Below are 26664 nucleotides of genomic sequence, written 5' to 3' on the forward strand. Positions count from 1 at the left end.
TAGAATCATTAAAGGACAAGTCCACCTTCATATACAAGTGGATTGTGTGAATGCAGTAATATTAGTAGAACACATCAGTGAAAGTTTGGGGAAAATCGGACAATTCATTCAAAAGTTATGCATTTTTAAAGTATCTGCACAGTCACTGCTGAATGAGAAGACTGCTACAGTGTATGATGTCATATGCGTACAACGATTATAAAGAAAATAAAAAGAGAATTTCACAAAATTTCACTTTTTGAATAAAGTGCACATTTCTTTGACTTGTTACTGACATATGTTAAGGGTGATATTATTCCCCCTGCCTTCTGAAAGAGAGAAGTCAAGTGTTCTTTTGTTATGCAAGAAAAGTGAAAAATATGTTGAATTTTCTTTATTCTTTCTTTATATTGTTGTACACATATGACATCACAAGCTAAAGTAGTTTTCTCATCCAGCCTTGACTGAGCAGAAACTTCAAAAATTCATAACTTTTGAACAGATTGTCAGATTTTCCTCAAACTCTCACTGATGTGTTCTACTAATATTGCTGCATTCACTCAACCCACATGTCCATGAAGGTGAACTTGTCCTTTAAGTTTCTTCCAACTTCCTTCAAACCGAAGGGCTTGACTTACAGGGTGAATACTGCGCTATTTTAGCATTAAGTAGCCATTGGTGTGTAACAAATTGAGCATTCGACGCTAAAGTTAGCCACTGGAGCAAAGGGAAATGTTTCCACAGAGGCTACAGTATCTTGTTATTATGCTTCTCAATGTCTAGCAATAAATGCACATGTGACTTTTGGTGTGTGAAAAGGAAAAACTGTTCTTTTGTCATCTCAGGAATCCCACATGCAGTCAGCGAGAATATCATATCTCTGAAGATGTCCTGTATGTCTCCTCTCAAACTGCCTTGCCTTGTTTCAAAACTTGTACTAGACTGTTTTTATCACTATTATTTGTATTATTATTATTATTATTATGATCATTATTGTCATTGCAGGGCTCCACACTAACTTTTTTATTTGGTGGCCCGATGGGGCCACCAAAATCACCAATTTCAAATTTTTGGTGGCCCGAGAGAAAAATTTGGTGGCCCCCAAAAAACAATAAAAAACGTTAAAATTCCTGCTTTTTTGTGATGAGTCAAATATTTAAATGTTATCATAGTAAGAATTGGAAGCTGGACATATTATCTACTCATAAATAAACCTCAACAATCTCGCAACACTCACTCTCAGGCACTCATTCAGTCCTTTTCATCCATCCTTTAAACAAATTTAACTGCTGAATGGTAAGACTAAGTATAAATATTCATTGACAGGCACATGGGTTGCAACATATTAACATAAATAAATGACACTTTTCAAAAAAATTTAGTGGCCCGAGGCGGGCCACCAAATTTGCCCTTTTTTGAAATTTGGTGGCCCGACTTTCATTTTTGGTGGCCCCGGGCCACCGGGCCACCGTTAGTGTCGAGCCCAGGTTATTGTATCATTGTCATTATGAGGAGTATGATGATTGCAATGAATAGATACACGTAGTCATGATTAGTATTTGTATTAACATGATCACAGTTACTATTATCTACATTATTGTTATCATCACCTCTGCATTATCATTTATCTATTTTCGCTGGTGTGTGTGTGTGTGTGTGTTGAGAGCGTGTTTGTCTTTTTTTTAGCAAGAAAAAGGGATGTACTACATATGTACTGTAGATGTTCTTTTTTGACATTCTTGCTGTCATGGTGCTGGTCAGTCAATGAACTCTGGTAGTAAATTGACTTTTCACTGGGGCATGTAATAATTGGCACCTGAGGTGTACACTGTAGATGAATTGTGAGTTATGTAGGCCTACATGGATCTAAGGCGTAGGTACTGGGTAGAAGCCTTTTGTATTTGTGTAGAGACTCTAGAGAGCCAAAGCTTGATATTCTTATTGTAAGTGCTGACTCTTCCATTGTTCCTTGGGAAGTAAACGATGAAATTAATTGATCTTGTAGGCATGGCAACTGTTGTGCAATACTGCTGGATGCACAAAGAGCCAGGGCATTGTTATGACTGATATGAATTCTGATTTGTTGATGATTTGATGATGTTAGTCTTTAATCAAGGCTGCTGATGAGAGTGAAGCATCCACCCAATCACTCCAATATCTACACTGCCAACATGATCTCACTGGTATGTTGGTGCCATAAGTAGCAAAGTATCTCTTTACTTCATCTTTACCTGTCATTACTAATAACCATGCTTAGATACGCACATTATTCAAAATAATGATGTTGATATGCCAGTGTAACCGACACACATGCTAACTTTGTTGCATACTTCTTTCATCAACATGATCTATGCCAGGCAACCTCTATATCAGCACCAGGGGTCTGTTTCATGAAGTCATCACATAAGAGTCTTTACATAAATCTCAGAAAGGCCAAAGGTGCTCATATGTAGCTATGAAAGACTTTCAAAGAGAGGTAAATTCCACTTCATTATGTCTCTCATAAGTGTGTCTTATGACCGAAAAATCTCTCAAAAGATTGTCATGATATGGACTCTGAAGCTTTGAATGACTCAGTTGAAGGTGGTGTCTACAATAATGATAGCTTTCCAGCTGAAGAAAATGACGAAACGAACTTGAAAGACAGCTTAACACCCGCAATCGAATCAATGAAATGGGTTAAATCACTAAACTAGTCTGTAGTTACATAGAATTCTGCAATTTCCCATTTAAATGTATTGTCCAACTTTCCTCTTTCTCTGATGTGTTCTACTAATATTGCTGCATTCACTCAATCCACGTGAGGTGAACAATATTGTCCTTTGAGTACTCTTTGCATATTTGATGAGAACATTGTTATTGATTTGTCAAAATGAATTGATTTGTACAAGTAGAGAAATAGATATGAACTCCCTGAAACTAGAACTGTAGCTTGCTCAAGGCTTGTCCAGAGTGGCAATGACTGACTCATACAAATGAAACTGAATTCTAAGTGTGAAAATGGGTCTAATAATTTGCATATATTTAATAGTAAAAATGGCTTGTTCTTGTTAGGGCAGTGGTAACAACTGGTACATGTGCTGTCTTTCAATTAGGATTGTAGTCTTTGTCGTAGGCCAAGATAATGTAAAATCAAGGTGATTTTTACTGAAATGTATATCTCTTGTCCATGTTGATGATATTTTGTTTGTAAAATGATTGACTCGTTTGCCGTATGCCTATAGTGTCTTTACTATGAATTCTTTAAACAATGTGAAAATCATGTGAAATAGAGAGTGCATTGTACCTGTTTCATTTATTTGTTATATGTATGTATGTATGTCATCATGCTAAGTGTTAGAGGACCTCTGCAATAATGCATGTTGACTTTTGTTGATGTATTTAACCCTGATCATCACTTACATGACCGAAATGGTACCTAAATATGTGTCATATATTTTATGATTTTTGTATTGCTTTTCTTAAGATTGCTTGGATACGCCCACAAATCGATGACATCAACTGTCAATCACTGCTTGACCACTTATTTGAATACTGACATTAGAATGCACTTCCTTCTAGACTAAGAGTAATTTGTATGTTTCCATAGCACAAATAATGATTAACAAAAGGCACTGTATAGAAGCATGTAAGTTATGCTCAGTTCAGGGAAGGTGCGTTCCAATGGCTTTTTGTGAATCAAATTATTAATTAATTTTGACAGATGATGTCATAGACAGAATCTTTATTTGAAAAGTTTATGCGTGGGCATATCCAGGTAATTTGAGAAAACACTAGCAGAAAAATTGTCATAAGTTATATGGGACATACAGCTGTTTCTCTTATGTACCATGCATTCTCTTCATTATATTAGTGATGATCAGAGTTCCATAAGTCAACACAAGGTAACATGTATTTTCATTGCCTGTCTTTTAAGTCATTTGGATGAAACAGCATGTGCAGTGAAAATGTGTTTTGTGTTGGAGAGTAAACATGCCAAGTGTTATTTCTGAAGTATGCACATGATAGGTAACATTGTGATCGGCAAGCACTTGCAACACTGAATGGTGAGTTTGCTTCTGCCGCATGTGCAGCAGCCACAGGCTACATAACAGTAATAGAAACAACCAGGAAATAAGAGCAAATGCAATCAAATATGTAGACAATTTCAATCATTTTAATGACAGTCAAATGACTCGGGTCTCACAATTCTTGCATTCTCAATTTTCACTGATTATGCCATAGACTTGCTCACCTGTAATATCTGCATTTATAATGTATATATTGAATTTTGTTGTTTAACATGATTCTGTCCAGGTAAGATTAAGAATTAAAGCTAGGCCTTTTCCGCGCTGAAAGGTACATATCATGACTTTATCATGATGATCACAGATTATATAATCTCCCTCAAAGGGCACAATACTGTAAGGCATATAATTATTGTCTCTCTACAAAGTCAGATGGTAGAAAAAAAAGACAATAAATAAATAAGTGATGACAATCGTACACATCTTTGTTCATGATCTCTTACTGCCTTGCATTTTGTGACTTTCTCTGCGCAAGACTGAAAGATCAAACCCGAGAGAATCTGAAGCATTGTGATGACATCATGGCACAATTCACCAAGCTACAATTGAAAGTCCCTGATTATTTTTTTTTTCTTGTACATCATTTGATTGTGTTTTTCCGTTTGTTATTGCTCCGGTTTGGCATCTTCTTACAGTGTCTCTTAGCGTTTCAATCATTCCTCTGTCTTGATGGTAGACCCATACTCCATAGCCATGTCTGCCACCCAGGCCCGCGTTCGCTGCTCATTCCCCATGTTCTTGTAGTAGCTGGCCCCTTTCACGGTGTCACTAACCTTCCGCTCCAGTCGGTAGGCCGTGCCCCAACTCTGCCAACACGAACACGAATGATAATGATAATAATAATAATAATAATATTGATAATAATAATAATAATAATAATGATAATAATAATAATAATAATAATAATAATGATAATAGAAATAAAAATAATAACTAGAAATATCACTGAAGGTGATTAATACCCCCGCCCCGTGACGACAGTCTTACCCAAGGAATGATCTTTCCTTGATCTTCTGCCATTTAAATGCCGTTACCATGGCAACGCAGCTTGCGACACGTCCGAAAAATATGTCTTGCACATCTTCCCACCAAGACTATTGTGTGTGCCACATTTCATAAGCTTTTGTCAAAAACTGAGGAAGTAGTTCAATCCACAAGATCTTTCCTTGATCTTCCGCCATTAATATGCCGTTACCATGGCAACGCAGCTTCCGACACGTCCAAAAAATGTCTTGCACATCTTCCCAGCAAGACCAATGTGTGTGCCACATTTCATGAGCTTCAGTCGAATACAGAGGAAGTAGTTCAATCCGCAAGATCTTTCCTTGATCTTCTGCCATTTATATGCCGTTACCATGGCAACGCAGCTTCCGACACGTCCGAAAAATATGTCTTCCACGTTTTCCCACCAAGATCAAGGTGTGTGCCACATTTTATAAGCTTTGGTCAAAAAACTGAGGAAGTAGTTAAATCTGCAAGATCTTTCCTTCATCTTCTGCCATTAATATGCCGTTACCATGGCAACGTACTTTCGGGTACTGTCAAAAAATGCGTCTTGCACATCTACAACCAAAGGCACACATCTGTACCAAGTTTCATGGAAATTGGGCAAAAACTGAGGAAGTAGTTTGCAACACAAAATTTTTCCATCATTTTGGCTCATAATATGTGAGCTGTTACCATGGCAACATACTTTTTGTCACTGTCAAGAAATGTGTCATGCTGACCTATATCCTAAGACAAACATTCAATATGAATTCCATGAGAATTGGAAGAACACTGATGAAGCAGTTTTGCCAGGAAGCATTTTGCCCTATATTTTACCAATAGCATGCCGTTACCATGGCAACGCACTTTTTGCCACTGCGGAAATATGTGTCTTGCACATTAACATATTCAGATGAACATCTGTACCTAATTTCATAAAAATTGATCAAAAGCTGTGGGAGGAGTTCGCGACGCAAGATTTGTACCCATTTTTGCCCATAATATGCCGTTACCATGGCAACGTACTTTTGGGTACTGTCAAAAAATACGTCTTGCACATCTACAACCCAAGGCACACATCTGTGCCAAGTTTTATGGGAATCGGTTGAAAACTGAGGAAGTAGTTCGCGACGCAAGATTTGCAACGGACCGACCGCCCGACCGTCCGCTGATTCCTGTATACCCCCTTCAAACTTCGTTTGGCGGGGGTATAATAATGATAATAATAATGATAATAATAATGATAATAATAATGATAATAATAATGATAATGATAATGATAATAATAATAGTAATAACGATAATGATAATAATAATAATAATAATAATAATAGTAATAACGATAATGATAATAATAATAATAGTAATAACGATAATGATAATGAAAATAATATAACATAATAGCCATTTTACATCCGTGCGAAAACATGCATACCTGTGAACTAATTCGTGCATACAGTGAGCAAACTTTATTCATTCCCTTACAGCAAGTGTAGTACACGCCAACAACCAAAAATCTTAATCGTATAGCAAAAACGTCTGTGAGGTAACCAGATTACACTCATTCAGTAGGGACCTTAAAGACAATCTCGAGGACAATCTCGAGAACAATCTCGAGCAAGTGTTGTACATGTACATGAGGAGGAGTCCTGGCTCTTTGGATAAGACCACAGATTGTCAAATGTGAGATTTGTAGTTCGAGTCCCATTTGCAGCAACGGTTGTGCCCAAGGTAGGGCACTGTGTCCAAATTGCCTAGTCCGGGGGGGGGGAGGGAGAGATTTAAAGCCTGACTTGGGTTACGTAAGCCCTGTTTTGACAGACCTTACCCCGACTACGTCGGGACAAAGTCCGGAGAACAAAATGCCTCGTCTCGGGCAATAATCTATCAAAAACCGCAGGAGAGGGCGATGGGTGCCGTTTTAATAGACACACACTTGAAACCTCCCGATAGGTTTCCATAACAACCTACCCATTCATACGTGAAGGGGGTGAGGTCACAATCCATGCACGTGATCGGCGAGCGGTGGGTTACTCTGTTTGGACTATTGCGCATGCGTGTTGAGTGTATCAAAGGAATGTTGCCGCGAGAACGTTTTAACAGAAGAGTTATCGGGGTAATGTCTGGGCAATTACCCAAGCTGCTTCAAAGGGTAGAATTTGGTAAAAGTTGCCGCGACAACGTCCGAGCAACATTTTGCGGGGACCGTTTTAACAGGCAGGGTAAGAAAAGATTGCCCAGACGTTGTCGCGGTAATTCTTGTTTGAAAGGCTCTACTAAATCGAGGCTTTAGCTTCCTCGGTGGCAACGAAACACCTCCCTGGTGGCCGCATTAAATCCAAACGCTGCTCAGTGGTGGACAAAATGACATTGTATAACTGTATGATAGGGACAGGTTTAACTGAAAGGCTCATTTCTAGATCCTCGGGGAAGAAAATCTGAAATTGTAACCATAAGCACGGCAGGCTATCTAATCTATTGTACACGCCTAATGACGGTGTTGCTGAGGATCGCCTAGAATTGCTGCAGGCCTGCTTGCCGCAGCACATGGCTTCAAAATGAATGACTATGATAATCAGTTGGGCAGGGCCGACGCAGTGTTTTCAAAAGTATGGGGGCCCACTTCCGGGTTTATGAGCTAACAAGCAAGCAAAAAAAAAAGGTCTTCAGAGAAAAAACATAATCTTACCGCCGCCATACTTCAAGATCCCTATCTATTTCTATTTTAGTGCCATTATACTTCCGGGTTAAAAAAAAATGTGGGGGGCCCAAATTGATGACACCTTATGTATTCCTTTGTATGGTGCACAAAAAGTGTGGGGGCCCGAGCCCCCACAGCCCCCACGGCTGCGCCGGCCATGTTGGGTACTATTAAACTCTGAATGCTTGAAACTTACGTCATCCAGCTGGGTTTGCGTTCCGTTCTTCACGCGCGTCGCAGTTGCCTCTCCACCACCACGCCCACTACCTCCGCCTCGTCCTCCTCCTTCTCCTCGTCCTCCTCCTCCTCCCCTTCCATCGCCGATTCCTTCCACTCCTCTCCGTTCTCTTACTCCCGCTGGGTCCTTGCTGGAAGCAGGAGAAGTTGGGTTCTGGAAAGCCGTAGTAGGGATGGTCTCAAGGATGTTGAACAAGTTTTCTTTCGGCGTGTCGATTCGGGGCACCGGGCTTGTATTCGGGACGATCAAGGCTGTTCGGACCAGACACGAGTAAAATGTGATAAAGTGACTGACAGAAACTGACCTTAAAAACAAATTCAAATAATAGTTCGTTTCATCATCACAAGTCACAACCCTTGTAAATGTATTTGCCTAATGCGATCGCAGGAGGCAGCGTCACACTGTACAGAAATAGACACAAGAAATGTTCAAATTAGGCTTTCATCGTATATTAGTAAACATTGGGTTATTCGTGAGGGCATCTTAACCCGCCAATGGAGTTTCTCAGGTTCCAGGCAGCAACTTTGTGAGCAGCAGCAAAATCCTTGTCAAGCCAACAAATTGCCCGAAAATCTTGCGAAGGTTCAATTTATGATGGAGATTCACATCTTTATGCAGTCTCCTATTGTTGACCGGATGTCGTCGTGTTTCCTTATGTAGGTAACGAATTTGCCTCGGCTGTTGATTGATTAAAAAAAAAAAAAAAGATCGGCGCCAACTTCGTTAGATATTGAAAATTCCATATTTTTCTTATAATATATTGCTATCTTGTTTCAATTTCGGGACAGTGTGTACGCCACCTTCAATCATTTAATACTTGGTACACGAACTTTGATGTGCTCCTTTCTCCATCTTTTATTTTGTCATTCTTTTTTCTTGCAACTTCTTGGTCTACTTCCCCTCAAGTCTTACCGCGTGCACTTTTTACTTTTTACTTTTCACCCCTAGCACACGCAGAGATAACGAGTAATTATGAAACGCAAAATGTTTAAGGTGTAGCCTAATTGCTTTTAAAACGAAAATGTGGATTTATGACGTCTGTATTTCTAATGTCAGAGGCAGCAAATTTAGATCAGAAACCACTGGTTTCAGAGGCGGGGAAAAGACACTTGATAACAAATCCAAGAGTGAAAATCGAGCGACTGAGAACAACAAAGTTGATCGAAATGGCAATAAATATAGAGATGGATAGAAAAAGATGGAAGATAAAGCAAAATGAAGGACTGAAAAAGAAAAGAGGAGGATGAAGAGGAAGCGTAGCCAGGCAGGCGAGTCAAAGAGAAATAGAAGCAAGAGTACTTCGTACTTGTGTCTTTCTCTTCATGCCGGACTGCATGGACGGGGACGTAGCGCGTGTACATCTCGTAGGCTGGCGACCGCCGCTGCGTGCCGCTCTTCTCGCTAAAGTGACGCTGAGCGGTCTTGAGAATGTCTCCACCCAACTCGAAATCCTTGCCCTTCTGTGAGTTAATGACGAAAACGCGACAATCACTTCATAGTCAACGAATGTGATTAACTAAAATAGAAATGATAGGGCCTTGTAGGAGAGTAGTACCAACGATGAAGAAGTCACGACAATGTATTGATAAATGAGACCTGTCATTATTTCCATTATTATTCATATAATTTATTATGTTATTATCATCAATGGTAATTCCGTGGGCAAAGGGCTAAGTTATTGATTCATTGCCTTCTTAAAGTTACTAACGTATTTCAGTCAGCATTTTATAAACGAATTACTTCATCAGGAAAGCGCTTGATTATAGCTATTACTATAGTTATAATTTATGTTGGCTGCAAGAGTTGATTTAAATTCAAAATGAACGCGTTTTATTGCTATTTCAGACCCCTCCTGGTTGTGTTAGACACTAACTTGTTAAAAAAGTGGGCTTTAATTTTGTTGCTTTGAAAATTTATCTAAGGTCTGAATACAAACCTAGTCGCCACTTCGGTTTGAATGTGATAAAGAGAAGATTATAAACAAAAGAGACTTGTTCAAGTGTGAGAAGAGTTAGATAGAGTCAGTTCGAATTATTGCACCTGATTGGATGTTACAAGACGTGACGCAATCACGAACCGGTTCGTCGTTAAAGGGATCATATAGTTTTGGTTGAGACCTAATTTCAGGTTTCTAACATTTTTTTTTGGCGAGATAATGAGAAACCACATATGAAATATGAACGAGCATGTAATTCCATGAGAAATCGCCGTTTATTTGATGAAAATTGGTTTGGAAATGGCCGAGATATCCAAAACAGAGCGATTCTAATAAGTTCGGGACCCACACTTTATAACTATCGCTTTGTTTTACTTTGTTTTTGGATGTTTCAGTCATTCCAAACCCTACTTTCATCAAATAAACTTTGAATTCCTCTTAAAATGGCATGCTCTGTACTATTTCATAAGTGTTTTCTTGGTATCTCGCAAAAAGTTGAAAGCCCAATTCTCATCTCCACCAATACTGTACCATCCCTTTAAAGTACAGTTTTACCCGATGCGCAAGTTGGCTTTGATATGATATCATAAAGAGTGGCGTCACCAAATTAATAGAATGGCAGAAGTTTCATCAAAGTCGGACATCTAATATTACAGTCTGTGGGATTTTCACATTTTCTAGCGATTTGACGGACCAATACCAAAAGTTAAAACGATCTTTTATGCAAAATAGATGAGGTGACACTGTCATCGCCTCAAATGTTTTCTTCGCCTTACTTGTGTACAGAAATTATTACTCATCCTCGTCATACTTTTTTTCTTAATTAGATTGAGAACGGAATCTTGAATCTTTCGTAATTACCAGTTACTAAATTGTAGTATTATTACCTTTCCTCTACTCGCTTTATTAACCAAACTGTTCATAGCTTGTTCGGATATGTCGACAATGCGTCGAAGTGGACTCGTCGACTTAGAAGGAGGGGTGCGCAGCCTGCCAGGACTGGGCGAACGACCCACTGGCGGATGAGTAAGTAAAAGAGAAAAATGATGGTTTACTGTGCACACTTATGAAATAGAAATGAAGATTAGCAGTGTTAAGTGATTAAGCATTCAATTGTAACGTCATGTATTATGCAGAATTGTGCAATGTGAGCACGAGCAAGCAGACAATGACGTTAGAAAAAGAAAAAAAAGATAATGGAAAGGGGAAGAAGCGCAAGTCTCATCGATAGTCTCAGACTTTTAGAATGAGGAAAATATTTCGAATACGACACTATTACAAAGAAATAGCATTGACGGACAGAGGTATAGAACAAAGCACAGGACAAGGTCAGGCATAAAATGAACGATACACAGGTCTATCATCAGCGGAAATTATGGTCTAAAGGTACAAGTTAATAGATTAGGGAAATTAATACGGAACAGACAGAGAAATGATTGAGTAAAAGGTGGATCAATCGGAAAACATGCTGAATGTTATTCTCCATGATTGAAAGCTGAGAAGTATGAAAGCAAATGTAAAAAGACAATGAGGCAGCAGCGCGATGTACTTACAACCTGAAGATTAATCAGGATTTGTTGAAGTCTTCACTCCCCCCCCCCCCCAAGGACAGTACGTGGCACCCTGATATTTCTATTAGTCTTGTAGATTTTTTAAAGCGCGCAACGTTTATGCCATCTTGGGCGTGTACAGCAGCTCGCACTTAATGGAACACCGCGACGCGTTAGTCTCTCAATTTCCATCATTTGTTCAATTTCCATCATTTTTCCACAATAAATGCGGTCTCCGCAAGCAAAGTTAAAACAAAGTCCTTCAATATTTAACCAAGAAGTGCTTTGAAATCCCAGTGATATTTGACTTAAATGATACCGGGTGATTGCTCAACAATCTCATCAGTCGATATGACCTCAATCGACTGTGAAAGGTTTACCTGAAAATTTATCCTTGGTGTAGCTGAAGGATGGCACACGGCAATCCCTGTGGTCGTCCCTGCTGACCGGTGACTGCCTCCTGGCGCCAAATTTCTGGATGAACTTGGAAGGTCTGTCATCCGTTTTCAGTACGCGCGCGTTGACACGAGACGAGCGCGTGTCGCGTGATTGGCCCTGCGCGTTAGATTTGGCGGAAGATTTCGGTGACCATCTGCAAGAATATTGGTGAAATTAATGTAAAACCGTAGAGAGGCGTGGAAATCGCAACAGATTGAAAGACGCAGAGTATAGGTAAACCTTATGACATAAGAAAGGACTGAGGTAATTTGTGGACAAGGCTCTAACCTTTTAGACAGAAGTCTTGGGTTTGTGTTCTCCACGGTACGTATGATAAATCCTTTAAACAAAGCGTCTCGCCCAATCCGCGTCTTCAGACGAAGATGTCTTCTAATCGGATTCATGGTAGGAGCTGCTTTACACATGCGAGGGTACCTTCCGTAAATAGGACCCTATCTTCTTCACAATCATCATCATCATCATCATCGTTTTCACATGAAATCAGACTAAACTTTCGACTTTTTACGTAAAGTTACGAGGTGACAACATTTTTGTATCCGATGGTTGTATAGGAACCACGTATCATATTCAAGACTAAATATTACAAAAGAAAGAAAGAAAGATAATTTGCAAATGCATGGTAGTATTAATGATGTAATTTAAGCAGTACCTAGTGAATCTCTTGTGATGCATCCTCTGCGGCATGCCACTAAACATAGCAAACGTTTGACCTCTGACCGAAGCTCCGCTGCGCATGAATTCGACGTTGGTGCTCCTGCAGACTCTAGCTTCGGCCGACTTCGAGGGAACCTTCGCTTTGTCGCTACCCTTCTGCTTATCCGAGTCACAAGCCTTTACGCGCAGTGGGATATTCTTTGGCTTCTTCGAGATATCAGCTTTGTCAGCGCATCGCAGTTGGGTCAGATGACTCAAGATGGCGGCGGATTCAGTTTGACCATGAATGGAAGCGATGGACGGATGCAGTATCGGTCGAGGAGACGAGACCACCGTTGCTGACGAGGTTGTACTGGTTGAGTCGACGGAACGACGGGATGTGGTCTTTGATTGGAAAGCTGGTCTGTGCGCGTGGGTATATCGCTTCGAAGGCGACTGAGAGGTAACGTTATTCGTTCCAGCCGTGCTCTCCCCACTCTCGTCTGAGCATGGATATCGCTTGGCAACCAACGAGAATTTGTTATCCACTATGTTTGTACGTCTTGCGCCGTATGGTGAAGCAGCGGAACGACCCGTAGTTGGCGCTCGGCTGTCTCGCAGGAATTCTCGATGCGCTATGCACAGACGAACTTCCTTCGTTTTACATCTCTGAGCATCTGGTTTCCCTGAAACCTGTTGGCAGTTGTTTTCATGCTGTGTTGTCTCTGTTATCGCTGTCTCCTTTGTGTGGTAACCATGGTAATTCTGTTTCGTTGTCAAAGACGTTGCCATGTCAACGATTTTAAGCTCCCGTGAATCCTGAACGTTGTGGTCCGTGTGCGCCGAAATGCTGTCTACCTCCGAAGGCGACCGCGATTCCTTCTCTTTATCTTTGGCTGGAGTCAAGAAAGAAACTCGGACATTCTTGATAGGCTTTGGCGTTTTTCGCCTGTTTGCGCAGCCAGCGGATTTGGCTTTCCCGCCATTACTGACACGTTTTGGAGGCTGTGCCTTTTCAACGGGCTGCTCACAGGCGCCCAGCGCAAATTCCGGCTGACTGGTCGGCTGGCTTTCGAAGGACGGCGCCGGAACGAGAATGTGAATGGCGGACGTGTGGACCAAATCGACGTTCGTGTAGTCCTGGCTATGGTCCGATGTCGGGAGATATATATTGGGCGAGCTTTTCTTGGAAGCCCGCGCCTTGACGCGATTTGCGGTCGTGGCGTTGCCAAGCTGTCGGCTCTTCTGCAAAAAAAAAAAAAAAAAAAAAGAGAAAGTAGCAGGAGGCATAGTATAGATCATACCCCAAATAACGCTTGTACACTTTCATAATGTTGTTCGCATTTTGACTGGCTGATCGTTTTCTTCTCGTAACCGAAGGATGGCCCTGGGATACGCATTTTAATTTTAAACAAAGCTGTTAGTATGATTTTTGTTATCATGTATGAAATCATGCACCCCAACGGCTTAACACACCTCAACACTTGAATACCAATACTTTATTTCATTCGCAATGGAGGTAGGAATAAACGGGGAAATAAAATAAAAAAGGTAAGTCAACTGAAAGCCAGTAGGATTTTTATGACGCTCAGGCTCACTGGTAATATATTACGTTGATCCTTCGATATGTAAATCTAAAACAGTGTAAAACGTGTAATGTCGTCGTCTCGTTGCTATACCAAATGGCTTCTGACGATATATCTTAATGTTTTCATATTAGTATCGCTGGTTTCCTAGGTCCTGATCATGTCCTTGTACACCTTGAAAAACTCTATCCACACTGTGTGCGAATACCAATACGTCTAACTTTAACCTTTTCTACAACATGGTGACAATCTCTAAAACATCTTCAACTACGGGTTGTAAAAGCGTTCTTGCGCAATCTTCTGTGCTGTGAGATGCCTCATGCCACTTACTTTGGCCCATGCTGGCGGAAACGTAGGTTTCACCCTGTGGAAAAAACAAAACAAAACAAAGAAGTCAAAATCACGAAATAACCATGTTCATTTTTTCTGCGTTTTGTGGATCACGGAAACGTAATATAAAATACGAAATAAAATGTTCTCGCCGGAATGATAGGCCAAAGGGAATACAAGCAAGAAAGGAACCTGACGGAATATCGCTTTTGCTTTTCCTGTCTATCAATGCTGCCATATCTACGACCGTTCAGTGCTGGTACTTCTACGACTACTACTGCCACGATGGCAATTTACACACAGCTATGTTATATTATATCATTTATAATTAAAATCGATTTGGAGATATCTCACCCCGTCCTGTCACTCGATTTGTCGTCAACCTTCTCGACAACATCCAGTTCGAAGTCGACTGTCTCAGGCTTTTTTCTATAAGGAGAGAAAATCATGTTATGCCACATGCAGCTTACGATGGCCGTTTTGTACATCGCATCTGCGTCTATCCGTTGTCACTCTTCTTTTTTAAGTCTCACACACTTAACTCTCTATTGACAAGGTCCTCTTAGAGCAATTTTATACACTTTGGCATACCAAGAATGCTCAATTCTTAAAGCAGCTACAGGGCTATGGTTGGTTTGAGTCTCCTATAAATTTCATCACATTCTTTTTGAGGGCGGAGGTATCTTTCTTCAAAGGTGTATAACAACGTACAGTATAACTTCTACGCATTCAGCAACTTCTGTCCTGTGGAAACAATCCATGAGATTTGTGGACAACCTCTCGCCCGCATAAGCAGACGTAACATTTGCAGACAGGTCTTATCTTTTTATGTTCTACCTCGTCTGCCTGTAGTTTATCGTACAGGGGAGTATGCACTGGTTGTTCCAAAGTATACTGCTAATAAAACAGTGTATGGGTAAAACTTAATTCCAGGGCCTCGTAACGTGAACGTCAAAGGCAGCTATTCTAAGTTCAGACTAATCAATTATATTTGAGTATTAGAAGATTAGATAGGATAGATGTGATCAAGATTTAATCATATCCAAGAAGCCACTTCAACGTTACATTCTGGGCATGAGCAGATAAATGTCAAATGAGAAGACAACAAGATGAAACACTGAGTTGTAACAAACGATAGATATGTCACGGACATTTCCTGAACGGTTTCTTCACGCTTCAGTGAAAGAACATTTCTAAAACAATTAAGGGAGTTTGTTACATAGAAAGCAAGCTGGATCACCCAAGCTGGTGATATCCAGCCTACTACTGTTTTATTCCGCTGGTTTAAAATTCGGGGTCATTATTTTGAACCATCACTGACTGCAAATTGGTTTATTATTCACCAACTTACTTCTCCGGGGATTTCATACTTGGGCGTACCATAGACACGATAGTCGGCGTTCTGGATCCCTCTCTGGTGTCTGTGCGATAGAAAATAAGAATCGGAAAGACAGAAGTCATGTCAAGCAAAGAACTTTCATGAGTGTATTTGATTTATTTTTATTCATGATGACGACAGTGATGAAGGTAGAGAATAGTTCGAGGACAATATGGAGATACTACTTGGTCATGTACTTTACAGGCAGCCGTGACAGTCAAAGTGGAACTCATCGGGAAGCTACGAGACTCCCTCGCTCTTTCTCAATTGTATACATTAATGATTATATCAGCGAAATAGCAGATCAGTATAATATGAACGCACGTGGGAAGATTGAAGTGTCTGGACATCGTGAGGTATACCATAATGTCAACCATCATTGAATGTTCAGCCTCCAAATCCTTATCCCTATAAGATACATGTAATTATGTCCAAATCATCATCCATGTATCCTCTTCTCTTTATACACTTCAAACAAAAGGTTAATGTGATTTGTGATTGGTTTTGACTGGTAAATATTCGGTAATGAATATTCGTTAATGAATCAGTGAGGTATCTACTTGCTCTTAAAACCTTGAACCACAGGTGACTCCGTTATACTCTACCACTTTGTACCTGTCTTCTCTGAAAATAGATTATTAAATTTTGTACTTTTTCATCGACAGAAGTGTGGAATATTTTGGAGTACCTGAATAGGCACTATTCGGGCGGTGATCAGCAGTCCGGCTCGGTGTCCGATCATCCTTACTGCGCCCCGCGCTAGCGGGCAAAGTGACATCTGGATCTGGTGGTTGCCTTGTGTGATCGCCGTCCCAAAGGCCTTGTTTGACCAGCTCCTGGTCGAGGAGGATGTTGAAGATGGCGCTGATGTCGTCGAGACGGTCCTCCCTCACCACGTCTTGGATCTGGTCCGGACTGACCTTGAGGCGTACGGCCATGTCCTCAATCACCTGAGGAGAGGTTTTATGACTTTGTCATTATCTCATGTTGTTTGGAGGGGTTCTGAAAGGATTATTAACGTGCATGGGTTCTCTACTCTAAATCACCCCCAGAAAAACAACTTTTGAAATCTCTCTCAAAGACTTTGATAAATGAAATAGAACTTAATAGATTTCCACACAGTACATTAAATGTCATGATATGATAATACATACACTTTAAGAATTGAGCGTCAGATTTTATCCTTACACATGATTTTTTTTTACAGAAAATGGAAAACGTCGTCTTCCTGAACTAAATTAACTTGATATCTGGGAATAAATATCGATAAGATGGAATTTTCGATAACCACACATGTCATGCAAACGAAATAAGCAAGTGGTACAATGATTAAGTTTTAAAAGCCTTGCAAAATTGATTGTGAGACAACTTGATCGGTAGAAGTTTTGAAGAGCGACAGAATCAGGAGCTCCTCTCGTGAAGATTATGAACTTCCCACACTCGTACCAGTGCCCGTAGTGCCAGGTCCGGGGATAGGCCCCGGAATGGAGTAAACGGTTCCTGGCCCTCGCTAGTGATCCAAGAATGCGTCTCGATGTCCAGGAGTGGTGATCGATCTTCTGGTACAGGATCGATACATCGACGCAGGAGATCTTTACAATCTGCGGACATCACAGGAGAGGGAGAGAGAGAAGGTTGAGTTTATTTCCATTCTGTTCCATTTTCCGCAAATGAAATACGGAGTGAATAAGACAAATATGTCACGGATACAATGATGAAATGCAAAACTTTGCTTTTCAGTATAAAACGTGAAATAAATTGGGAAGAGAGAGACAGAAGGAGATAAAGAGAGAGGGAGGAAAAATGAAAGGAGGAGGAGGAAACACAAACTCAGTATAAGTCGCTTCTGTTGTTATTTTTATTACAACACAGTATCTATCACGAACAGAACATTGTTGGTACATTCTTAGTATCTGAAGTCCCGGTCACACATATTAAACATGGTTTCTTTCTTCTGTCCCCCCCCCCCCCCCTCTTTCTCTCTAGAGATCTCCTCCCTCTCCATCTCCCATCCCCTCTCTTTCTTCCTCATTTGCTGCTTGCACTTCTGTTAAAAAGTCGTCAATCGTCGTCGTCATGATTATTGTTTATTCTTGATGACAATCCTGAGTATCATGAAATCGGTATAAACTCCAACCCCATACTACCATCATCATTTATACCATCACCGAATTGTTTCTTTCGCCATTAATGTCACTGACATTATCGTTATTATGTCCTATCATTATGATATCGATTGCATACAATTACTGCTTAATACTTTCCTTAAAACTACGTATTTCCATAATTCCACATGTCCATAGATTCTTTTTCGTTATCATCACCGTCGTTATTCAGTTCAATTCAATTCAGTCAGTCAATTCTATTTTTATCATTACTCATCAATAGAGTCCGAAGACTATCAATGCGAGTGTTCATAAAAATGGCCATCGTCGTTGTCATCATCATCACAACAACAGCATGAAACTAACACTATTAAGTTGGGTCATAATGAGATGACATGGTCAAATTGCCGTCACTTCTACGGTTATTGTTATACCATACCGACACCAATGCCATGAAAATTTTGATAGAATACACAGACACATTATAATCACTTAACATCGACATTGTTTAATTCGCGTATTCCTCCTCTCGTTTAATCGAGTTCAGGAGTTGAGGACGCCTCCTACCGTCAGTGAGGTGTTCCATCTCCTTGTCGTGCACCTCTACAAGTCCCTTCCTGATCTGGCGGAGCAGGTGCTGTCGGCGGTTCTCAGAGTAGGGCGTGGTGAAGGGAAGTTTCCCCGTTACCATGGCAAACATGCACACGCCCCTTCGAGTGGATGCAAATAGAAGATGATATAGGGGGAAAAAATAAGCTCATGCAAAAATGAGATGCTATAGCTTTTCTTGTTCAATTGTCGTACATATATTTTGCGTCAATTTGAGTCGCTTGTTGATCATTATGATCTTATTATGAACTTTCAATTCCCATTTCATCCAGTAAGCCTGAAACGACATTAATCAAAAGTTTTAATCAAGTTTTGGTTAAAGAGTATATGCGTGCACCCCAAGATGTGAGTCAGGGACATGATGTTGTAGGTTTCCTCTAACATGAATAGTTAAGTACTATCGCGTCGCCTCTGTTCACTTTCGAGAGAATACATGTAATAAAACTTCACTCTGTTAAACAAGCCACTTGCGCTTCTGTACTGTACGTACAAGCTCCAGATGTCCACCTCGGGGCCATAGTCCCTGCCAGCGATGTAGAGTTCTGGCGCCGCGTACTCTGGCGACCCGCAGTGCGTCTTGTACAGCTCGTCAGGGTCACACTGGTTGCTGAGTCCGAAGTCTGGTGGGTCGAGTAAATAGAGGACGATGCAAAACACTAACGACAGTTGACATATCGCTGTGACTCAAAATTCTAGCAAGCTAATGAGAAATTTATCGTTTTGATCGTCGTTTTGCAAAAACGATCCTGCGACTTCGCACAACGGTATTTTCAAGTTCAGTAACAATAATGAAAATCTGTAATCAGAGTTTCTAGCATGGACCTTAACAAAACTATTTGAATATCAATTTTCTCAGGGGAATTTACCATTATGGTATATCAACATCATTCTAGGCTGTATCGAACTAATGTGTGCTAAGATGTATGTGATACATTGTATTTTGTGTGTATGTGGAGGGGGATAAAGTTTTGACACGATTTTCCTTTTTACAAACATATAAAAACAAACGGACAAACCCACAATAAGAACCACAACAAAATTAAAAACAAAAACAAAAACAAAAACAAAAAACTTACCAATGATTTTGACAGTTTCATGCTTGTGGTCGAGCATGATGTTTTCCATCTTAAGATCCCTGCATGTGGAGACAACAGACAGAGAAACGTTTGTGGTTAAAAGCTATATGAATGCACTGTGGTTTGTGAACAAGACGGTTTCATGTCGTTATTCCGAAGGTTCGTTAATCCGAAAACGAGATAAGGTTCGTAATTCCAAACGTTCGTTAGAATGCATTTTTTTTTTTCACATTAACGAGCATCTAGGTAGGCCCTGTAGGGAATCTGTTTACTTCGTAATAACGAACCTCCGGAATAACGGACATTACCCACTATATATAGCCACTATATAATAGATAGGACAAGATGTTTTCAACAGTTCATAATAGTCCGTCTGGCCCTGGTGTATAAATGGGTATCTGACAAGGCTGAAGTCAATGGCCAGGGCTCTGTGGCAGTAGCCCGGGGCAATAGCAGGGCTAACACTGAAGAGCTATACCTGAGGGTGAGTAAGATTGTGTTATAAGAAGTACATCCAATACGAAGCTACAAGCTTTTACACCACAGGGAGCATAACATATACTTCATAGAACAAACACCATTTTGTTTTCTACAATAATCTCGCCATATCGCTCTCCGTGATGAGATGTTATGATATTGCTCCCGTCTAACGACAAATTAAAAGCAGGTGAAATTTGCGGACAGAAAAACACACATTATACTGGTTCCATATAGTCTTAAATTGATTGTAGAAGATGCCTTGCAATTAGCTACAATCTCGATCATTTATTCTTGATTATTCAAACTGTTTTCATTCATATCTGACTCTTTTTTTATTACCATGGTGAAATTTGCAGCTGACTTGGAGAAAGTTTATATCAAAACTGAAACTTGTACATTTCTGCCACAGTATTGCTTATACATCTGAATACTTTGATGTAAATCAGCATGCTAATCGATCTACACTGAAGATATTTTGTTAGGTGAAATAAATAAATTTCTGTTCTGACTATAAGTAGCATATTAATTTCATTCAAGCAACACCAGGGAATGACCACACATACTGACTGTACTGTATTGACTGTACTGGTGGATCGCCGCCAGACGATGGCCAAAACTGACCAAAATGACCAACACTTAACGAAAGGTGTGCAGCAGCCTATAATATTGATTGAGGTCAAAAGATATACAGTACAAGCACCTAGACTTGTGAAATATGCAAATATTTTTGTTTCAATGTATCAATATTTTTGCAGTTGAGCTAACCTGCGAGTCTTCACAAACGGTATGTCTCAAGCAATAGTCCAAATTCTTCAAGCAAACACTGATATTAATACTTCGTAGAGTGGGCTGTTATATTTTGATGTGTGATTTACACGGATATCTCTTTTCCTACTCCAAACAGACCGCCGCAGATACACCCCGCTACTCACTCGAGGCAATGGTATTGAATTTGTTGCGATCCTGAAACGTATTCTATCGCAATTAGCTTTCATATCTGACGAAGACCGTGGACGCATTCGGTAGGATAGATGGATACAAACCATGCGTGATACATTACACACGATTGCACAGATTATGGACGCCCAGGCTACATGAAGTGAGATAGAATTGCGAAGACAATTCTTCTTCTTCTTCTTCTTCTTTTTTAACTTATGCAAAGCATTTATGTACATTTGAATAAGCCAACCCTGTAGGATAATATAAGAAAACAAATGAATGAATAAATGTATGGATAAAATACGCTTCAGAATGTGGCTATAAGACACTGAATATAAGTGAACACGAGATGACGTGAACATTAAATGGCTGAAGTCAAGGGGGATATACCGATAAGAAGGCAAAATAAACCCATACTTGATAATTTGACATGCTAATGAGGTGAACATTAAAAACACTTTATAATCTTATGATGGACAAATATGACAGGATTATAAACCATGAAATAAAAAACACACCCATAGGGCGTACAAAAGACCGAAAGACAATCAAAATGATTTAGATAACAGTTGGATGATAGAGCTTAGAAACATTGAACCGCATGCATGAATATTAAAGCGATGAGAACATTCACTTTGTTGTCAAGTTGACTTAATTGGACGAATGACACTGACAACGTGGTCAAATAAACAGAAAGGCAGAAGTGTTCTCACGGAGCAATGGTAATGGTCACAGCCATGACACTTCAATTCAAACTATAGAAGAGCAAATGATGCCATTACCTCACACGTCTTCCTATTTCCGGATTTTCCACTGTGCTGTTTGTTTGATTTTTACTAATTCACGGGTCAAATTTTTAAAATGGAGTGGTAGTTTACTTCTAAACATGGAGTAATGATGAGGACATGCAAGGAAGAAAAAAAAAACCCAAGCAAACAATGCCGAAACACAACCCTGGACAAGATTTCTGTGCTCAAAATGTATCAACCTTAAAGCAATCTCGCGAAAAATTCAAAGCGTTAAAATCTACCACAAGTGAGAATAACAGGGACAAACAGTAAAACTGTAGATAGAAAATATTTTGCTTATTATTAGTCTGCACCGTTAACTCTGCTAGTGATCTCTGTTGTAGCTTCATTTGTAATTTATCTCTGACATCTTTTCTTTTGATGGTTCATTTATAACTTCAGAGAACAAATCATACCTTCAATATTTGATTGTTGTTGTTGTCACAGGAAATATCGTATAGTCACTTACACCTCGCTTCAGATTTCAGAAAGTGCCTGCATATTACACGAATACCGGCACAACCTTTGAATATTTTATGAGACATTATATTTCCTTTGTACGCATTACGAAAACACTCGTGGACAACTTTAAGTAGTCGGCCAAATTACGCTCCAAACATGCCAAAGTTGTCAAACTTTTCACCAGAATGTTGCGACAGCTATATCGCGACATGATTACTCATTATTTAATCCCTTGATCCATGCGTTATGCATTCGAAGAAACATAGAGTCAGCAAAGGTTAGAGAATTACATCTTTTCCAAAAAATGCACTTTTCGTCGTGCCGCGTAAAATACCATCATGCCCTGCACCCGCTAAGCAGCCAGAGGGCGCAAGTCAAAAGTTCAAGCGTTGCTCATCGACAATTGTCGGACCCAAACCTCAGGCCGTCGAGGTTTTGTCAGCGACAGAACAGAGCTGTCAAAATACGGATGTCTCGTGGGACAAACAACCACCCAGGGGTGGGGCACTCTTCGATTCAGGCCCTGGGAATGTTAAAGAGTCACCAGTCCGTATGAAAACACAAAACGAGAACGGAATATTAAAGCCATCCATTTCAATTTTTGTTACAGATGGAAAACGGTCCTAGCGATGACGACGATCAACGCATAACAATTAAGTTGAAATATTATTTATGTTAGCGTTGCTGCTTTCCTAAGATGATGCCGAACATAATAATTGTAGAAGTGTTGACGGGATTTTGGTTGTTGCTGCTGCTGGAGATCATAATGATGATTAGAAGACGTCGACGATTAAAGTTGGTGGTGGTGACGAGACTAACAATGCATAGAATAGTGATGACATTACAGCATCCCCCCCCCCAAAAAAAAAAAATAATAAGCCGATATATTTTTTATCGTATTTGTAATATTAAACCAGTGACCGAAAAGGTATAATATAAAAGACAAAGTTTTGGTTTAAGATAGAATCGCGCTCCGAGTCACGGGAATTCCGTCCTTTGTTTAATATGGTATACGGTGGCAAATTTATAGATGTTAACGTCATTTTATACGGAACATCCACACTCGTGACGAGTCCCCTTCAGAAATGTTCATATGAAATAGTCAATTATTAATCCTCCACATGCTATTTGACTCTAACATGCTTTGGTAGAGAGTGCATGGCCAACGCTGGTGGTCAAAATCTTATTTGTTTCGCGTAAATTTGTGGTTATTTCTCTTCATACTGATTATTACAATGCCAACGAAATGAGGTTTATCATGATTTGTAGAACAACTCTCTTAAGACGTCATCGGTCATGAATGAGAAAGATGACTTGGACGAGTTTGACCCTTGCAACAACCGTTTCTCGTTTGACGGTGACGGTACCGAATACACATTCGGAATGTCCTTTAATTTTGGAGGATGTTTTTTAGGGAAGGGCGTGAGCGAGCCTCGAAAAAAAGTGGAGTAAAAGTGAGGAGAAACAGCCACCGGCGGAGGGGTGTAGATGCGATATAATATGATGGCATAAGTGTCGGGCAGCAGAGGTCGGAGCTTGCCACACATGAGTGACGTGAACGACCGGGAGAAATTCGGAAGAATGTGGAGTAAGGTACTGGCAAGCGGGAGTGCTCTACGGGCTCCTCCTAAAACTTACTCTCTTACTCTAATACAAAGTGCTAAATCCAGAGACGAATCCTACTGATAGGTGTAAAATGAATTTGTTCAGACCAGTTTATCCGTAGGCACTCCTACGGAGATAAGCTAATTGTATTGAATTTTCCAACCCGTCGAGACTACACACAACAGACATTCATCTGAGATGAGCAGGTCGTAGCTACACGTACGAACTCAAGGGAGTGGCGTGGAATATCGACTTGTGACACGGGTGTCGATGGGCAAGTTTGGGCGTTTAGATTGCTAAGATGACCGTTACTGAAAAGGCTGGTTTGGTGTTGACGCCTTAGCCATAAGTCCAGAAAGAAGCCATAAGACTTAAGTGACACATTTTAAATGTACCCTCTTGGGACAATACGCAATACAATTCAGTATAACAAAACAACTGACTTTCTGAACTAATAATACTTAATTATCCCTAGCCTTTAAATCCTTCTGGGATGTAACGCCCTAAAAATATCAACAGATTACTAAGTATCATTTTATAGATACTGAACCGATACTGTAAAACGAGGAATGTTCGCGTGCATTTTAATTTCGCGAATTTCGCGAGGAGTACATCTTTGACAACGAATAAAAGTGAGGCGTACAACACCAGGCTTTAGACAGGCGTCAATACTCTTTAAAAAAGTACTGGTGGCGTCGAAATTTATCAACAGCTAGAGGAAATATCGATTCTTCTGTGATTCCAAGGAGGTATCGTGTGTGATAACTCCTTGGTGATTCTATTCTGGTTCTATTGATGTTAATAGATGTAAATAGATTGTACACACGATAGATCGTGTGTCATAATTAGATACCTATCTTCTCAAGATCTATCTTCAGTATGACATGCCACCATCATAAACCATCCATTGTCACATTAATCGTCATCATGTCACTAGTCATGAGCTTCATCGTCTGCTTCTCACTAACTTTTACCACCATCATTACAGTCATCACCGTCGTCACCGCTTCATCGCAGTAATTATCGTCATCATAACCTTCCTCAGCGTCATCGTTACTGTCGTCATCACTGTAATCGTCAACAAAAGCCTCGTCATCACTGTAGCCACCGGCATCAGCATCGTCGTCATCATTGTCAGCATCATCAACGACGTCGTTCTCTTCTTCAGAATGCTGCCATCGTCATCAGGGTCGACATTATCGGCAACGTTATCATTATAATTGTAACAAATATCGTCGTCCTCATCACTGATGGCCTAATCGTCGCCTATTCATCATCGTCGTCACATAAATTGTAATCATTCTCTGTATTGTCATAGTCACCACCGTTATCATTGTCGGCATCATGATAATTGCCGTCACTGTCACCTTCTTCGACATCCTCGTCACCATCGTCGTTGTCTGTATAGTCGTCGTCGTTCTAATTTTCGTCACCGTCGTTATTGTCGACATCAGGGACATCAACATTATTTTCGTCATCCTGCTCATCATCGCCGTCATTATCTTCATCATCGTTATCACAACAGTCATCATCGTCACCACCTGTACTGCTACCACCACCATTCATTACATTCACCTTCATCGTCACTTGTGCCACTTCCACTCCCGTGCTTTCAGTTGGGCAAGGGTCAGTAATCAATCATCTCTTTTTGATTAGGAATGAAAATTACTGCGATAATTGAGTGTACCCTGCCACGTGATGAGGACTGTACATCACATAGAAAGTTACCATGGTAACATGCAAACCATTATAAAGGTAAGGCCCATAGGCAATTTGTCGGTCAAAACTCATCAAGATATAGATACACAGGAAACTGAATGATATCAAGACGCTCACTGACGATACCATCAAAGGTTAAAAACTTTAAAAAGGCATCAGGAGGGTGTGGAGTGGGGAAGGGATTGAAGCAGGAGAGGGAGGATGAAAAGCTCGTGAAAGAAAATAGAAGAAGGCGTTTTTCTCTCATCTTTGACCAACTCAACATTTGGAAGACCTGATATAAAGCTTCGACTCGGATATTTATCATGTGCATTTAGCTCCGATTAATATATTTTCTGTGGGCTTGCCCGCCTAAAACATGTCTTCTGTTCATGCACATTATCTTTGAAACTCAGAAATGATCCCAGAAAATATGCTGGCGAGACCTTTGCTTATAGTACTTACTATATTATTGGTGAGAAATAGAAGATTATGCATCACAATGATAATACATAAAGAAAATAGCAACACAATTTCATCAACAAGAAACAAAAGAGAAGAAAAAAAAAACCCGACACACAATGGAGCTGTCGACCTCATTCTACTTGACTCACTTTTTGAACAGTGAGAATTACAAGTGAGCAATGTCAAGACTTAACATGAACTTTAAGACCAATTTATTTCCGTGGAGCGGGGACCTCGCGATCTGCCCCAAAACCGCTTCTTATCAACATTACAGCACGAATTACTTCTCCGTTACCATGGCAACGATTCCGAGGGAGGTCTCACTGGCTGCCACACTATATCTATCAAGAATGTGAATTTCAGTTTCGGGTTCGACGCAATATTGCGTGAGGTCAGCAGCGGCGATTTTCCGTCACCTTTCGGGCGAGATCTGATGGCGGGAAAAGTATGCCCGTTTGTCACGTATGCCTCCGCGTTCTGACGGCTTCAGCGGGGGCTGAGAAATTGGGGCGAATATCTCGCGCCCTATTGGGATCGCCGGTGAAAATGACAGCTAACAGCTATGATTTGGATGATTTACACCTAAAAGGCAT

The 26664-nt window shown here is 40.3% G+C and overlaps 1 protein-coding gene across 1 annotated transcript in view; it reads right to left on the reverse strand.

Annotated features, from left to right (window-relative positions):
* Positions 1-4699: 4699 nt before the first annotated feature.
* LOC139731726 (uncharacterized) overlaps positions 4700-26664 on the reverse strand; it is an 82634-nt gene continuing 60669 nt past the window's right edge. Inside the window, exons 4-17 of the mRNA XM_071642606.1 lie at positions 19635-19693; positions 19049-19178; positions 18517-18659; positions 17291-17445; positions 16533-16794; positions 15818-15887; positions 14821-14895; positions 14467-14500; positions 12567-13795; positions 11839-12050; positions 10796-10923; positions 9279-9432; positions 7931-8223; positions 4700-4852 (exon numbers count right to left, since the gene is read on the reverse strand). Of these exons, the coding sequence (XP_071498707.1) occupies positions 4700-4852; positions 7931-8223; positions 9279-9432; positions 10796-10923; positions 11839-12050; positions 12567-13795; positions 14467-14500; positions 14821-14895; positions 15818-15887; positions 16533-16794; positions 17291-17445; positions 18517-18659; positions 19049-19178; positions 19635-19693 (3097 nt within the window). The remainder of the gene's footprint in view (positions 4853-7930; positions 8224-9278; positions 9433-10795; positions 10924-11838; positions 12051-12566; positions 13796-14466; positions 14501-14820; positions 14896-15817; positions 15888-16532; positions 16795-17290; positions 17446-18516; positions 18660-19048; positions 19179-19634; positions 19694-26664) is intronic.

This window comes from Diadema antillarum, unplaced genomic scaffold (genome assembly GCF_040938485.1).
Source record: "Diadema antillarum isolate AM-2024a unplaced genomic scaffold, OU_Dant_1.0 seq00000383_RagTag, whole genome shotgun sequence".
Classification (NCBI taxonomy): Eukaryota; Metazoa; Echinodermata; class Echinoidea; order Diadematoida; family Diadematidae; genus Diadema; species Diadema antillarum.